Here is a 16,973-nt window from a genome sequence, read left to right on the forward strand (position 1 = left end):
AAGAATAAGACATGTAAGACAAAACATTTTTGGAAAGTCTCCTTTTTTATCCATTGAACTAGATTCCCGGTTGGTTTATTGTTCTGTGTTCTGTGTCCTGTAAGTCACAGTTTGCTCCGCTGAACGTCAAAGTGGCAAATATTTTATGCATAATACAGATGACCGACCGTTGAAATCAAAGATACATGGTTAACATCTTTTGTGTGTTTATAAGATACTATACTAGCTTGTCAAATATTAATGGTTACATTTGTTTTTCTTTTTGTCTATTTTCTTTATAGCCAGTAAAGTTTAAAACTTGCGAAACTGCAGAAAAGACGGCCTTTCTTGCCTGAAGAAGATGAAACCTTAGTTTCTAAAAAAAATAAACCATTACGTATTTAGTTTAAGAAAGGTATGCTATAAAAGTTGTTGGTACCTAAACACTTACAGGAAGACTTCTGACCTGGTGATTCCGTCAAAGGCAAGGAATCCACCAACAGGAGTAAATATCCAGAGCTAAAAGATCAAAATAACACTATATATATATAAAAAGTGTACACCAAAAGGTAATTATCGTAACCAAGAAACCCCAAATGATAAAGCCAAAGATGAAAAGTACGTGAGACAAAATACGTGTGTGATCTCAGTAGAAAACAAAAAGACGTGTTTTTTTTTGTATTTTTCCAAATTTTCAGCACTAGTAATCTTGATGACATATAAAAAATGATATGTATCCTCAAAGTGATTTCACTTAAAAACAAAGCTGTACGTACATTGTAAGTTACAGGAATTACTGTAACCAACATTTACTAAATCATCATAATGTCAACTACTGCCCACTGAAAATGTTACCTGTTCTGTCATATGTTGAGTTATACATTTTCTGCTGGATGTGCCGTTCGAAAGTGACCGGTAATGCATCATGTATAGCATGCAGCAGGTACCACCTTATTCACGCTTGGTTATATATACTTCAACTAACCTTTTGCAAATCCATTTTCCCCTTTCATCTTTTTCTGTTTTAAAACTGAACTACTTAGATCTTTTCTGCACATCCATGTTATACTCTTATTAGTCTGAAATTTTACTTTAACTTTCTTTTACATGCACTTGTAATTTGAGTAATAGCCTAGGTTGAAGAAAAATCAAATGCTATAAATTTGTCACACATCAATATTGTACCACGGTGATCTATTTTCCATCCTTGTTTTCTACAGTTAATCTTTTTTAATACTTTGAATAATACAAAAAGTAAAATAACAAAACTATCGAACTCTAAGGAATATTAACTAGAGTGTCGCTCCATTGGTCTATGTGCATTTTAAACTAAGGACACACATTAAAGACAAGAATAGCATTCATGGCAACATTGTCTTTTGGTAATGGTGATGTGTTTGTCGATCTTACTTTACTGAACATTCTTGCTATTTACAATTATCTCTATCTTTAATGAACTTCGCCCAGTAGTTTCAGAGGAAAAATATTTGATAAAATTTACGAAAAGTTGACTTTCAATTGGATCAATTGACAAACTTTGATTGCGTCGACTCAATTGTTGAGCTTAATTTGGTGAGCAATTTTGCTGTTTACAATTTATCTCTATCTAATATAATATTAAATATAATCACCAAAAACTGTAAAATCTCCTTAAATGTACCAATTCAGGGGCAGCAACCAAACAAGGTGTTGTATGACGTGTCTCAACATTTCAGGGCAGATAGATCTTGGCCTGATGAACATTTTTAACCATGTCAGATTTGCTCTAAACGTTTGTGTTTCAGAGATATAAGCCAAAATCTGTACATTACCCAATGTTCTATTTTTAGCTATGGCGGCCATCTTGGTTGATGACCGGGGTCATCGGGTACACTTATTTAAACAATATTCTCTAAGGATGATACAGGTCAAGTTTGGTCTAATTTGGCTCAGTAGTTTATGAGGAGATAATTTTTGTAAAAGTTAACGGACGACATGCAATGACGACGGCGGACGACGGACGCCAAGTGATGAGAAAATCTGACTTAGGCGAGCTAAAAACGGAAAATTTCTTATCTAACGACAAAATCAAAAAGTCATAACACATCAATCGAATGCTCTCTATGTTAAATTCAAAAACATATTCTTGACTTTAATAATGGCTACTTTGTCTTAAGTTCAAATAAACTCGTTGCAATTATGTCAAAACTATACCTTATCCTGACTTGTAACTCATATATACCACATCTTCCTATATCTATTGTGCTGAAAAATTCAGAATACCTTAAATTGCATATTAGAGCATACTGGTTCCCGGAAGTTTATATACTTCTTTATCATTTAAAAGAAACTTCCAACAAGGATTCGGCAGTGATCCCACGTCCCCAAGCTTTCATTAGATACCAAAACTATCCAAATATGTCACCCGTTGACAAAGATACAGTTATGCGTAGGATATAATTTGTTTAAAATATGTACTACTTTCTTGTATGTTCCTTCCAACCGGGCCTTAATTAATTAGTGGTTCTATGCCTTGAGTAGAAAATGGTGGATTATACATAATTTTTTAGATAGCCAAAGCTCTCACTTGTATGAGTTGATAATAATACATAAGCAAAGATTTATACATTTTATTATGTTAACCCATTTCTATAGTTATAAAGAAAACCTAGAAAAATATAGCAACTGCATTTTTCTCACACAAAAACATGTACATGACAGAAATGTTTTAGAAGTATATGCAAGACAGTATGTAGTAACGATATCATATTGACCAATCTTTGATTGTCAAAGAAACCAGAGGGTTAAGAGACATTTAAAAAAATAAAAAATAAACCATGCCAAATAACAAACACACACACAGATTGATTTTTCCTTACAAAAAATATCAAACGAATGTAAAATTCAAGATATTTTAAACGTCATTAATACATAGATTTTTATGTGGTTTATATATGTATATAGTCAACAAAATTCACAATTAATACATAGAAAAAAAATAGAAAAGAGATACCAAAGGCACATTCAAAACTCATTAATCGAAAAATATAAATACATATAAAAATTTATTTTATGTTATTGCATGTTAAATAATTATCTTTAAAAAAAATAAAAATTTATAATATAGTTATATCATAATGAAGAACCTTTTAATTTTATGGCCACATGAAAAGACTGAACACACTTACAATATTTCTCATTATTGTAAGCTACCTTTTCAGAACATTTATATTGCAGATGATTATGTATTCTAATTATTTCAAACTCCGGCTAGTGAAGATGTAGACGTTTGGAGATTCCAGTAAAAATGCAATTTCTATAAATTGACCTATGGCAATTTAAAATCATCGATGTCGTAATAGAACATTGTAATAACGAATTTTTTTATGTGTACATGGATACAAAATGAGACATTCACTGGCTAAAACAAACATCTGTAATTTAAAAATTATTCCAACAAAAGTTTCCACAGTTTACTGCTTTATATGCAAAAAGTATTCTTCTCTTACTAATTCGTTAAAATAAAAAAAAATTATGTTACTATGGCACTAACAATTGCAATAAAAATAATTAAATTAGATCTAAAAAGCACATATAAACAAAACAAGAGTGCACACGCTGAAATGTCTCGCCTTCTATACTAATCATTGATTATTATGTTGATAGTCGTAAGTATAAAGCTAAACTTTATTACAACTGTCACATAAACTTAACATTAACCAAGATAACTAAACAAAGACCAATGAACCTTGAAAATGAGGTCAAGGTCAGATGAATAATGCCAGGCAGACATGTACAGCTAACAATGCTTCTATACAACATATATAGTTGACCCATTACTTATAGTTTAAGAAAAATAGACCAAAACACAAAAACTTAACACTGTGCAATGAACCGTGAAAATGAGGTCACAGTCAAATAAAACCTGTGCGACTGACATAAAGATCATAAAATATTTCCATACACCAAATATAGTTGACCTATGGCATATAGTATTAGATAAAAAGACCAAAACTCAAAAACTTAACTTTGACCACTGAACCTAAAAATGAGGTCAAGGTCACATGACATCTGCCCGCTAGACATGTACACCTTACAATCATTCCATACAACAAATATAGTAGACCTATTGCATATGGTATGAGAAAAACAGACCAAAACACAAAAATTTAACTATAACCACTGAACCATGAAAATGAGGTCAAGGTCAGATGACACCTGCCAGTTGGACATGTACACCTTACAGTCCTTCCATACACTGAATATACTAGCTCTATTGCTTATAGTATCTGAGATATGGACTTGACCACCAAAACTTAACCTTGTTCACTGATCCATGAAATGAGGTCGAGGTCAAGTGAAAACTGTCTGACAGACATGAGGACCTTGCAAGGAACGCACATATCAAATATAGTTATCCTATTACTTATAATAAGAGAGAATTCAACATTACAAAAAATTTTAACTTTTTTTTCAAGTGGTCACTGAACCATGAAAATGAGGTCAAGGACATTGGACATGTGACTGACGGAAACTTCGTAACATGAAGCATCTATATATAAAGTATGAATCATCCAGGTCTTCCACCTTCTAAAATATAAAGCTTTTAAGAAGGGAGCTAACACCGCCGCCGCCGCCGCCGCCGCCGTAGCCGCCGCCGCCGGATCACTATCCCTATGTCGAGCTTTCTGCAACAAAAGTTGCAGGCTCGACAATAAACTGTTATCACAGAGATATGTCTCGCCTTTTTGTATTTTTGTTTATGCAATTGTTGAAATCAAAATAGAAATACTTTAACATCTTACACAAGTTATGCAAATATTTAAAGCCAATGAACCATGACTGAGTTACATGGCTAAACAATCTCCGTGTAAATGAGATGTGCCAATGCTAATACAACTGCATACCAAATAATATTGACTTATTTAAGTCGTTCCTAAACGTAAATGCAAACATTAACTTGTAAACTATGTGAAATTTTCAAAGTCAATGAACCACGAAGAGGGGGTGGGGCTATATAATCTCCATGGAAACGATACTTGCAAATGCCCATAAATTTGCATACCAAATAACATTGACTTAACATCAGCAGTTCATCTTAAACTGATCTAATCACAAACTAGTACATGTAAACTAGGATAAGTTTCAGAGTCATTAGACTGTGACAGACGGGCGAGGCCAAATATTCTCCATGGAAATGAGATTTGCAAATGCTTATACAACTGAATACCAATTAACATTGGCCTATCACTAATGGTTCCCACTGAACTTACCTAATCACAAACTAATACATGATAACTTAGAAAAAATTTCAGTCAATAGACCATGACTAAGGGGGCAGAGCCAAATTATCTCCATGAAAATGAAATATGCCAATGCGTATACAACTGCATACCAAATATCATTGACCTACCACTTGTGGTTCCCCATTAACTGACCTTATCACAAACTAATACATGTAAATAAGCGAAAGTTTCAAAGTCAAAAGACCATGACTGAAGGGACAGGGCCAAATAATCTCCATGGAAATGAGATGTGCCAATGCTTATACAACTGCATACTAAATATGATTGACCTACTACTTGTGGTTCACCATAAACTAGACCTAATTACAAACTAATACATTGTAGACGCCATCGCCGTAGCCCCCGTCGCCGACGCCGGAAACAGTATACCTATGTCTCGCTTTTTGACTCCGCGATAACACGCTTATACGATACTGATCAGCACTTCAATAGGACATACATACATCTCTTTTCATGTTCAATGAAGAAATTGACAGTGAACGATTATTTTGCATATATTTTCCAACAACAATGACTATCGTATTCACAGCCAATTTCTTAGGGTGTAAAAGCTTTGACCATAGAATTATTTAAAATGAAGCGCAGTAAACAGCAACATGCATTTACAAACAGGGGAGAAAAATACCGCATTCACAACTGATTGGTCGAAGAAAAAGGCCTAAATGGCAAACAAGTCCACAACACACCACATCGAAAACCAAACACCACAAAAATAAGGGTTTACTTCAAGCACTCTGAAAGTATAAGTAGATTCTGTGGGGATCAGATAATGGCAAATTCAGACCATTTCATATATAGAAGCTGCCTGGTGTAACATAGTTATGATAACATTTTCTTATTTATATATTGAAAAAAAAAAAAATTAAAATTAAAGATTCTCAGAATAATAATTAAAAAAAAACACTATCCAACACTTTCCCTCTATGTGAATAAGAAAATAACTTGTATATTACATAAAATATTGCATAAATAAGATGGTTGGGGGAAATGTCTGCATCCTTATCAAACCTAAGAATTTGTAAGACCTGTCATTTTAAAAACCCATGCCCATTTACAAGGTATATCTTTGTATGATATAAATGGAATGTCAATATGTATTCCTCCAGAGGGATCAGCAGTCCATTTCATTAGTGTGTTATAACCAAGCATAGTAACATTTGTAATATCTCCAGTAATAGGCCCAGCTAACTGTAACTTGTTATTATGTGGCCACTTTAAGGCAATAGCGTACACCGATGCTTGATCGCCAATGACACGCTTTGTGTACCTACAATAAACCACAACCAAAGCATTAAAATATTTATATTAAAATGTATGTTCATCAATTTTTGACACTTCTACTCAATTTTATTCAGGTTACATTTTTATTATTTTTATTATGAGGTGTAAAAAATTATCAAAGATACCAGGATTGTAGTTTAGTACGCTAGACGCGCGTTTCGTCTACATAAGACTCATCAGTGACGCTCATATAAAAATATTTAAAAGTTAGAAAATAATAGTTAATTGCTAAAGTGTAACAATATAATAGCAGTTTAACATACTTATTTAAAACAAGAGTATGTGTCCCTGAACTTGCAATATCACATTTCCATGTTCACAAAACTGTGAAATCTTGGTTAAAACCATAATTCGTCATATATCGATAACTCACTTCATGATTGTCAAACCCTTTTAGTTTCAAGTTGATGTGTCAGACCACAAACTATTCACAACCAAAACGTCAACATAATCACGGCTTTTAAAATATTTGAATTCAACTCTAGATTCATCATCAATACAATTGTAGGAAATCCACCACGCTATTTGTACATGCTGGGTATTCTTAAAGGTATATTTCATAACAATCGGATACAACAGTTCGGGAGTAAAAGTTTTGTTCTTAGTTTATTTAATTAATGTACATACCAACCTTACAGCTACAGCAGAGTCCACGGGGAAAAGTAGATGAACAGTGAGAAAATAACTGTTTGTTACAAAAAAAAGTTTACTTTACCAAATCCGTATTTATTAAGCCCTAGGATATTTTAGGAAGTGTTATAACCACTAGGTCGTTGCCATTGCTGTAGGACGTTTTGTCTCAGGAGGTATCAACATCCACGTACTCGTCACTTTTATATTGATATGACATAATATTGCTATACTCATTTACTGCAAATTAGCTGTGCATGTTTACTTTACCAAAGCTCCGAGGTATGTCTACCCCATGGCTTGTATTACCATAAAAGAGGGACGAAAGATACCAGAGGGACAGTCAAATTTACAAATCAAAAATAAACTGACAACGCCATGGGTAAAAATGAAAAATACCAACAGACAAACAAAAGTACACATGACACAACATATAAAACTAAAGAATAAGCAACAAGAACCCCACCAAAACTGGGGTAATCTTAGGTGCTCCGGAAGGGTAAGCAGATCCTGCTCCACATTTGACACCCGTCGTTTTGCTCATGTCATAACCATATCTGACGCAACTTTTCGGAATTTTTGGTTAAAATTCTTTTGAGTCCATTGTTTTGTTTGACCATCTAAATGGTTTGGTTCTAGCACGACGGTTTAGTCTGATGTAGGTGAAACGAGCTTCTTGTGTACCAAATTATAAGCCTGGTGTCGATATCTAAAATTAGTTATTACTTTTTGTTCATGATTTTTTTTCTAAAAGAAGAGGTTTACTTTGTTATACAATAGTTGTACTGCTTCAGACAGTGATATGCATCTATTTTTCCAATCAGTGTTTATTTTCATTTATTTATATCAAGAATACTTATATAAACGTAACATACCAAACATGTTGATTCACATGATCATTCTGGAAGTTCCATGGAACAGAAAAATAAATCGCTTCACCATTTACTTTCAACCATTCTCCCATCTGACTCAATCTTTCTAAATACACAGCAGAAATGGTGCCATCATGAGCTGGACCAATGTTTATCAAAATATTACCACCGCAACTGAAAAATGAAATATGTGAATTTTATATGGTTTTAAGAGTACCTTTATACGTATTTACTACCAAAAATGTCTTGCAGGGTATTTGTCAACGAAGCAGAATCTTTGTAAAACAGAAAACCCATTTATGTGTTGAGGACGAAAATCATTTCTTGTTGGCATGCTTATTTTATTCAGATTTAAGATATAAATGAAAAAGCTGGTGATATTTCAGAAACTTGTAATTTACACCGTTTTATGTTGCCAAAAATATATATTTTACCACAAAGAAAATTCGGTGTCGTCGAAGTTTATTCAAATCTGCAAAACTTTGCAACTGTTTCACATCACAAGCGACATGAGTTCACAGTCTTAATTTTTTCGATACCATAATAGTATTGATTGAGCGTGGATTTGCATTGCAGGTAATGAACAGGTATGTTACCTCGATTTGTATTTTCTAAATCGATTTATGGAAATTTAAACATCTGTAAACTGCTGTTGCCTTAATCTATAAAAAAATAACATAAAATGTCTCACAATATCACAATAAGTCAGAACTGAAGTAAATTTACTAACACGAATAAAAGTTAGTTACAATGTAACACACTTTAAACGTTAAACGTAAATAAATTTAGAGAAACCAATATATTTAAATATTACTGCTAGTTGCTGAAGAATACGAAGTACGAATGCATAATTTAAACGGAATAGCAGTAGTACATATTGGAAAGATGAAGATTTAATCAACGAAAATTTATCAATAACAAAAAGCTACACACTGAGTAAAATGTGGAGATGAATGTTTTACTTAACTGCTATTACAAATTCACGATTTAACCGACCAAACGAATTTTTTCTACACTTTACACAAGTATTTTCTACATTACAAACTGAAAGACAAATTGAAAGAGTTGGTATTGCTTTGTTTCATAAAAAAAGAATGGCCAACGTAGTTACCAGTATCTTGTCTTAGGGAGGGATACATCCTACTTTGTAAAGGATCATTCTGATTCAAACAAAAAATTCTCTGAAACTGATATTATCAAGATGCTTGATTTCTTGATTGACAACATATTTGTTACGTTTGGAGGACGTATTTATCAACAGACTGTCGGCATTACAATGGAAACAAATTGTGCCCCTCTTATTGCCGTTTTGTTTATTTATTATTATGAGGCTGACTTCATACAGGAACTTCTTATGAAGAAAGATTAGAAGTCAGCAATATCCTTTAACTTTACTTTCCGCTATATAGATGGTGTTTCTCACTAATTTATATATAATACTAAAATCATCACGTAAAAACGGCGAATTAAAAAATACAACTTTATATATAACAAATATAGTACAAAGGTGTAGATTAAAAATTACACCACTCCAGGCCCTTTTGTTTTCCACGTAATTAATATTGCCAATAATTAAGAAGTTCCAGGTCGACTCCGATACCGATACCAATAGTATATTCACCTGTTACCTATTACCTTATATGTACGTTCCGCATCTGGCAGGCGCACCACCAAACGGTGTATTTAGGATTATGCTATATACACGGGTCATAATCACAGGGTTGACACTACTAAATCTAATCATTGTCAAATTGTTACCTTATGTAGTATTTTAATCAGTAAGACTTTCTAAGATAACAATACGAATACTAAAAATCTGGACTAAAAATAAAGCGTATAGGTACAGTTTTCAATTTGTTAGCGGGCATGACGTAAAACAGCGAATCAAAGAATTCAACTTTATTTATTACTAATATAGGACAATGCTGTTGATTAAAAAATACTCCATTCCAGGACCTTTTGTTTTCCAAATAATTAATATTACCAATAATTGATAAGTTCCAGTTCGACGGGTTCAAACAGAAGGATTTGAAAGCAGAGAAAACTGTGTATCTTATAATCGGCATGACTTTATCAGATGAAAATACTAATATTAAAATAAGGCTTGCGCATAGTTATATATATACTTTTATTCAGTCACGGACCTGCGATATCACGGGTGTGTTCTAGTTAATTTAAATTTTGTGACTATGTTGAACGCATCTATCCCATCGAACTAGAGTTAAAAGACACAAGAGATACAGTTAAGTCGGCCTCATATCTTGACTTACATCTAGAAATTGACAATGAGGGTCGGTTGAAAACGAAACTTTACGACAAAAGAGATGATTTCAGCTTCCCAATTGTGAACTTTCCATTTCTAAGTAGCAACATTCCAGTTGCGCCTGCAAACGGAGTATATATCTCCCAACTGATACAATATTCCCGGTCCTGTATTTTCTATCATGATTTCCTTGATAGAGGGTTGCTGCTCACAAGGAAGCTATTAAACCAAGAGTTCCAAATGGTAAAGTTGAAATCATCCCTTCGTAAATTTTACGAGTTGGTTGACCGTTATGGAATAACCGTTTTGCAGATGATATCGGATATGTTCCTTTCGTCGTACCTACAATCCCTTCCCTTTTCATGAAGTGACCTACCTAAATGAGACTATTTACCGGGTTTTTGATAACATGAGCAACACGACGGATCTGCTTACCATTCTGGAGCACATGAGATCACCCCCCGTTTTTGGCGGGGTTCGTGTTGCTCAGTCTTTAGTTTTCTATGTTGTGTCATGTGTATTATTGTTTGTCTTTTTCCATTTTAGCCATGGCGTTGTCAGTTTATTTTCGATCTATGAGTTTGACTGTACCTCTGGTATCTTTTGCCCCTCTTTTATGGCATCTTAACATTTCTGAATAAAAGTCATATCCATCATTACCTTATTGTTTCCACCATTGTCAGTAAAAGTTTTTCTATCGTAAGATAATCTTTAAGATTAGCCTCACGTCTGAATCCCCATGATTTTTTATCAATCGTCATACAATTTTCCCATTTTCTTTTTTGAAGTATACCTAAAAAAAGATCAAATCATAGAGTCTCATGTCACATAACCATTATCAAATAAGTTGAATAAAACGATCAAAGGTACCGCCAAAAAAAAAAACACCAAAAGACATCCGAGTTTTTGTTGTTCTCGATGTACAAACGTAAGATAACGATTTCTACAAGTTCACCAAAATCTGTTGTCGAACCGTAGCTCTCTGTTCATTTCTGGAGTCAAAGATTATTTTGGACCAAATTGTAACGTTGGAAAAGAAATCACACTCTTTTTAACAGAATAAACGATTACATTGTTTCTCAAACTGATATTTCATATGTATATACATATATAGCGTATCATTGTTGTCAAACAAAGGTTGGTGCTTTGAATTCGAATTATTAAAACGACAACTACATACATCCGCTACATCAAAACCAGGAGGGCGATTGGAATACCCCTTAATGACACGTACTTAAAGGGAAAAAAGAGATATAAGATGCTAAAAGGACATTCAAAGTCAGAAGTCAGGGGAAAAATACCATGGCAGAACACTAAAAACGATAAAAAGACAAACAACATAACACGAAACACAACATAGAAACCCAAGGAACAAATAACAATAAACTACCAAACCAAAAACCGGGGGTGATCTCATGTGATCCGGAAGGGTAAGCATATTATGTTCCACAGGTGGCACCTGTTGTGTTGTTTGTTTTATACATACCAAGTAATAAATTATGTCATATTCGTGAAATTAGGCGTTATGTACGTAGGGATCACAATGAAAAGAAAACAAAATACGTTAAGAACTGAATTGTCAAGGACGAAGCATATGACAAACTAAATGCAGAAGAATGTGAATTCGAAATATTTGACTCAATGACAAATATGAGAAGATGGCGAGAGATTAATCAAAGATAGAATGGGAAAAGAAAGGTCAGACAATTAGGGGCACTGGTTAAAGTTAGGACGGATACAAACTTTTAAAAGCAGAATGTGCTTCATGATTATAAAATAAGGAGTACAAAAAGTAAAGGGAAACAGATGTCTAAAACAGAAAGACCTGCTACGAGTTACGAGCTATAAACCTCAACAAAGGTTATAGGTCAAAATACGTTAACTGTTATATAAGATGCTGAAGAGAAATCAGAAGTTTAATGGTATATTAGGGAAATTATAGATGATGACTTACACGGCCACAAGTGTTGACAAGTTTAACAACGAAACAAGACATACTGATTCTGACAGAATGACAGTTTAATTCACTGTCATATGATGCCCAAATGAGATTGCAACGAATACCAAGGAACCTACTACATTACACACCTTATCTCGCTTCTTTTGGAGATCATGTCTATGTTTTGTATTGTCTTTCACCTTGCTTTGTATCATCTTAATCGATTCATGAGATTGGAACATCGGTGTATTATTGTAGCTTTTATTTATGAAAGAACCAGCTTACAATAACCAGTCCCTCAGCTGGTTCACAAGATTTTGTACGAAATTTAAGAACTAAGTTTTAAATGGCATTCTTAATTAGAAAGACCTAAAATAAAGCCAAATCCAAATCGATCTTTAAAAAAACATCGTAACAACTGCTAGACAAAAAAGAACTTTGAAAAAATGAAGATATCAATAACATAAATCAGAAATTAATGAAACTTGGAACTTAAGTTTTCTTGCTCAAGAAGTTGTTCAATAGGAAGCTTTCTTTTCAGTCACATGTATTCAACATATAAGTGTTTTTGGCAAATATGACACTTTAAAAAGATAATTTGAGACGCAATTCCGCCATAATGTCATACTTGCATTCATATATTATTAGTTACATGGTGTGTTAGTGACCTAATACGATATATATGGGTTTAAATTCGCTCGAATCCCCATATGGAATTTACTGACCCCATATATATCGTATTAGGTCACTACCACACCGTGTAACGAATTTATCTTACCGACTATCTTCACATGTGGTATTTTGACAAGCGGCCTATCAAAGTGATCAAGTCTTCAATACTTAGTATTAAGATCCTACTTCCATTTGTTTATACAGAAAACAAATGCCAACAATAACGACTTGTTAGTTTAATTATGTTTTATGAACTTATTTTAACCTTTCATCATCAATTTCTTCGTCTGTTGAATCATTTTTTATTTTTTTTATATACACAGGGCAAGAATATGAGTTCCCCTTTTTAAGATAAATTTATTTATATAACAAAAATATACATACACATTGTATTCTAATATTGGGATCAATTAGTTTAACATAAAACTTGAACAGTCTTAAGAAACACTGCCTAAAAGCAACACTAAATTAAAAGAACACAAGACCTTTGCCCGCATTTAATTGTATTTTTCCTACGCGTTTGAGGACTTTACCATACCTGGATTATATCTATCATTACACCCAAGAAATCCTCCATGTTTACATCTTACAGATTTTCCCCATCGATCATTGGTTACCACCGTGTCTTTTACAGGACTGAAATATAGAAATAGAGTTACACTTTTAATAGTACCTTGTTTAAAATGATAAGAGCAGATGGTTATTATACGTCGGTGAGATAGGAACATCTTAAACAAGATAAATCTGCAGATCAACATATTGTAATAATATATGTGTCTTATTTGAACTATTGTATGCTTTTTTTTTTGCAATTTTGTGCAATACGTTTTGAACAAAAAACATGTTAAGAAACGCGGAATCAGTAACTTGTTAAACCAACTTATGACAGGAGTCAGAAATATGACAGTTGTTGTCCATTCATTTGATGTGTTTCAACTTTTGAGTTTGCCATTTGATTAGGGACTTTTCGTTTATAATTTTCCACGGAGTTCAGTATTTTTGTGATATTACCTTTTATGTCCAATTTTTTTAATTAAGCTCACCTGTCATTATAAAGCCATGCGATAAACTCAGTAGAATTCCAATAAGTATCTTCAGCTTCCCACTCGCCGTCAGACCAAATTATGTCAGGTTTATATACATTTACAAGTTCATATAACTCGGGCATTGTTTTTGCCTAAAATTCATAATGATTCTATTCTAAAGTATCTATCTCAACATGCTGACTATCATAAATTGCTAAACTCGATAAATGAGTTCATTTAAATCATGAGTCCGAAGCGCACATCTAAAATTATTTCTTAATGAACACTTAAAACTCAAATATTTGAAAGCCAGTGATGTATAACGTAAGGATTTATGTGACCAAAAGTAACATAAAAAGAAAAATAAACAAATTCAACAATGTCAACTTCTCATGTGGTAGTTAAAACCTTTAGCCTATTCAGTTTATTAGTAATGTCTTAATCTATCAACGGGAATTTTGTCATAAATCATTTTAGTAGAGGAACATTCAACCACTGTCGTATCGACCCCGTGCTAGTAGTTAAAATTATATAAAAAAAACTTACAAAATCCGAAGACGTTTTATGATGTTTACTCCATAAAAAACGCAGTTAGGCTATCAATTAATCAATCGAAGACTAGCATTAACTTTCCCTATTGTAGAATTGGTCGAGTTATGATTTACAAGTACGAAAAGCTTTGGTTGAGTAGCTTTTTGTTAGCTTTCTAGTAATCCAATTAACAAATGAATTAGAAACAAAGTCGACAAAAGAGAAACTTGGCTCCCATGGCAAAGCCGACAATGAGCTGAAAATTTCGTACACAAAGTATACAAACAAGTTGCCAATCAAGATGTCGGTCTTGTTGATAACAACTTCTCAAAAAAATGTTGAGTATGCATTTTCTTATATACAGAAAGAGAAGACAAAGACTTTAAAGCATTTTTATGGTGTAAATTTCAGATAACATGCACCACTTATATAATTCTGCCCCAAATCAGGGCACTTCACAAGTGGTTGTCTATATTTATGTAAAACCTTGGTCAGATATATACTTAGATGTAATTTTATTCGTATCATTGAAACATTAACAGTCGTACTTACCCTTACAAAATCTTGAGTTTGAAAATTATTTCTTTTGTCTCTTAGGTAAAGTGGATGGAACCACTCATACAAAGAATGGTACAATCCGAATTTTAAATCCTTTTCACGTACTGCAGCACCAAGTTGACCTAGTAACCAGAATAAAGGATGAAATAGTGTTCGTATCAAGCAAAAGACAACAATAATTACATGCCAACAAATAACCTATACGGTTGACTTTATCCGCTTACACCCAATTCATTTAGAATGCTGGTGTATAGTTGTCTCATTTGCATCATACCACATCTCTTACTAATCAATACCATCTTTTCTTATTGCTAACTTTTAACAATAGTATATAAAAATAAAAAAAATAAAAATATATTTTCATTTTTTACCAACAAGGTCTTTTTTTGGTCCAATAGCCAATGAGTTCCAGCTGTAGGAGTATGCAGATGGCCAATTAGTATACCCCTCATGATGCTTGGCCGTGAGTACTACATATCTATAAAATATAAGTTTATTACTTCGAATACAAGTTTAATATTTCTTATGATTTTACAGCAGTCTAACTATTTGTATTTTCCCCTCTTGTGCCCATGTCACTTAGTGTTGACCAATATTGAGTTAAAAATCGAGACTACCGTTTAGTTACAGTAGAATTTTTACGGATTCTAGAAAAATTACATTAATAACTGCATTCACACCATTGTGGTTGAATATGTTTTGTCCCGCCTGCGGCGCATGTTGTTGATATTAGACATAACATGAAATGTACTCTCAAATTGAGTCTTGGAGGATTTTATATTTTTAATCAATAAACAAGATGATTTGTATAAATAGATGCCATGGTGCAACCAAGTCCTTCTAAATTTACTCTGAATTTATATAAGCACTGTAAAAACAATTATCTTATGTAGTACAATTTTATGAAATGTGGAAATATAAATTGTCTTACTTGGCGCCTGAGTTTTTAAAAACATCCGCCCATTCAGTAGCATTGAAAAATTCTGCTGTAAAATCTGGTGCGAAATCGGCATAAGTGTAATTAGATCTGTAATTCTTCTTCATAAACGCTTTGGTTTCTATCTTGTGTGTTGCTTCCTTTCCTTTCCAACTCCACCAAAACCATTCTGAACCAAAACTGGGCACCGAAAATAAACCCCAGTGAATAAATATTCCTATTTTAGCTTCATCAAACCATTTTGGTAAAGGCCTTTTGTCGAGTGCTTCCCAATTAGCTGAGTATCTATTGCTGTCTATGGATGAACTTTCAGTAGGTTCATTTTGCTGTGGTAAAACTTCTTGGATTATATTTTTAACATGCTGTTTAATTTCAAGGGGATTATCGATGACATTTTGCAAATGCTGTTTGATGTCAAATTGCTTCTTTTTTGTATTATCTACTACTTCAAAAGGATTATCATACTCATAGCCATCCGATAATTCTGAATTTTTTGCCGATGTTAAATATCTAAACAGGAAAAAGACAATAATTAAACATGAAACTAGTCCTAAACACTTAACAGTAAAATCTCTTTGTCTACGGTTCATTTTATGCATTACACAAGAAACTTATATTATCAGAAAGTCACCCTAATTGTGGTATTGCACATCAAACAAATCGAACCTGTGTTTCACCGACCGGTCGATTTTTCCTCAAAATTTACCTGACGCCATTCCATCGCTACCAGGTAAGTTTATTATGGTTCAAGAAATGTGTGCATTCGTTGTTTACAACGGTTATTTCCCTTCATATTCATCTACAACACAAAATCAGTATATCATGTGATGTTACAAGTTATGATATCATTATTAGTATTTTGACTTTGTACAAATTGTAATTTGTACAAAAAGTGCTTGAACAAATTACAAATACAATTTGTACTAAATTTGTTTAATAAAAAAATCATTTATAAATTGTACAATAATTTATATATAGTATCAATTTTTTTTATAAATACA

The 16,973-nt window shown here is 33.0% G+C and overlaps 1 protein-coding gene across 1 annotated transcript; it reads right to left on the reverse strand.

Annotated features, from left to right (window-relative positions):
* Positions 1-2,574: 2,574 nt before the first annotated feature.
* LOC143048551 (alpha-L-fucosidase-like) lies at positions 2,575-16,715 on the reverse strand. Its single transcript, XM_076222282.1, has 8 exons — positions 15,967-16,715; positions 15,407-15,513; positions 15,030-15,157; positions 13,965-14,098; positions 13,460-13,557; positions 10,971-11,103; positions 8,051-8,221; positions 2,575-6,531 (listed from the first exon to the last, which is right to left on the reverse strand). Exons 1-8 carry the CDS (start codon positions 16,569-16,571, stop codon positions 6,273-6,275), a joined length of 1,635 nt encoding a protein of 544 aa, XP_076078397.1. The 5' UTR covers positions 16,572-16,715; the 3' UTR covers positions 2,575-6,272.
* Between the last annotated feature and the right edge of the window lie 258 nt (positions 16,716-16,973).

This window comes from Mytilus galloprovincialis, chromosome 1, assembly GCF_965363235.1.
Source record: "Mytilus galloprovincialis chromosome 1, xbMytGall1.hap1.1, whole genome shotgun sequence".
NCBI classification, from domain to species: Eukaryota; Metazoa; Mollusca; class Bivalvia; order Mytilida; family Mytilidae; genus Mytilus; species Mytilus galloprovincialis.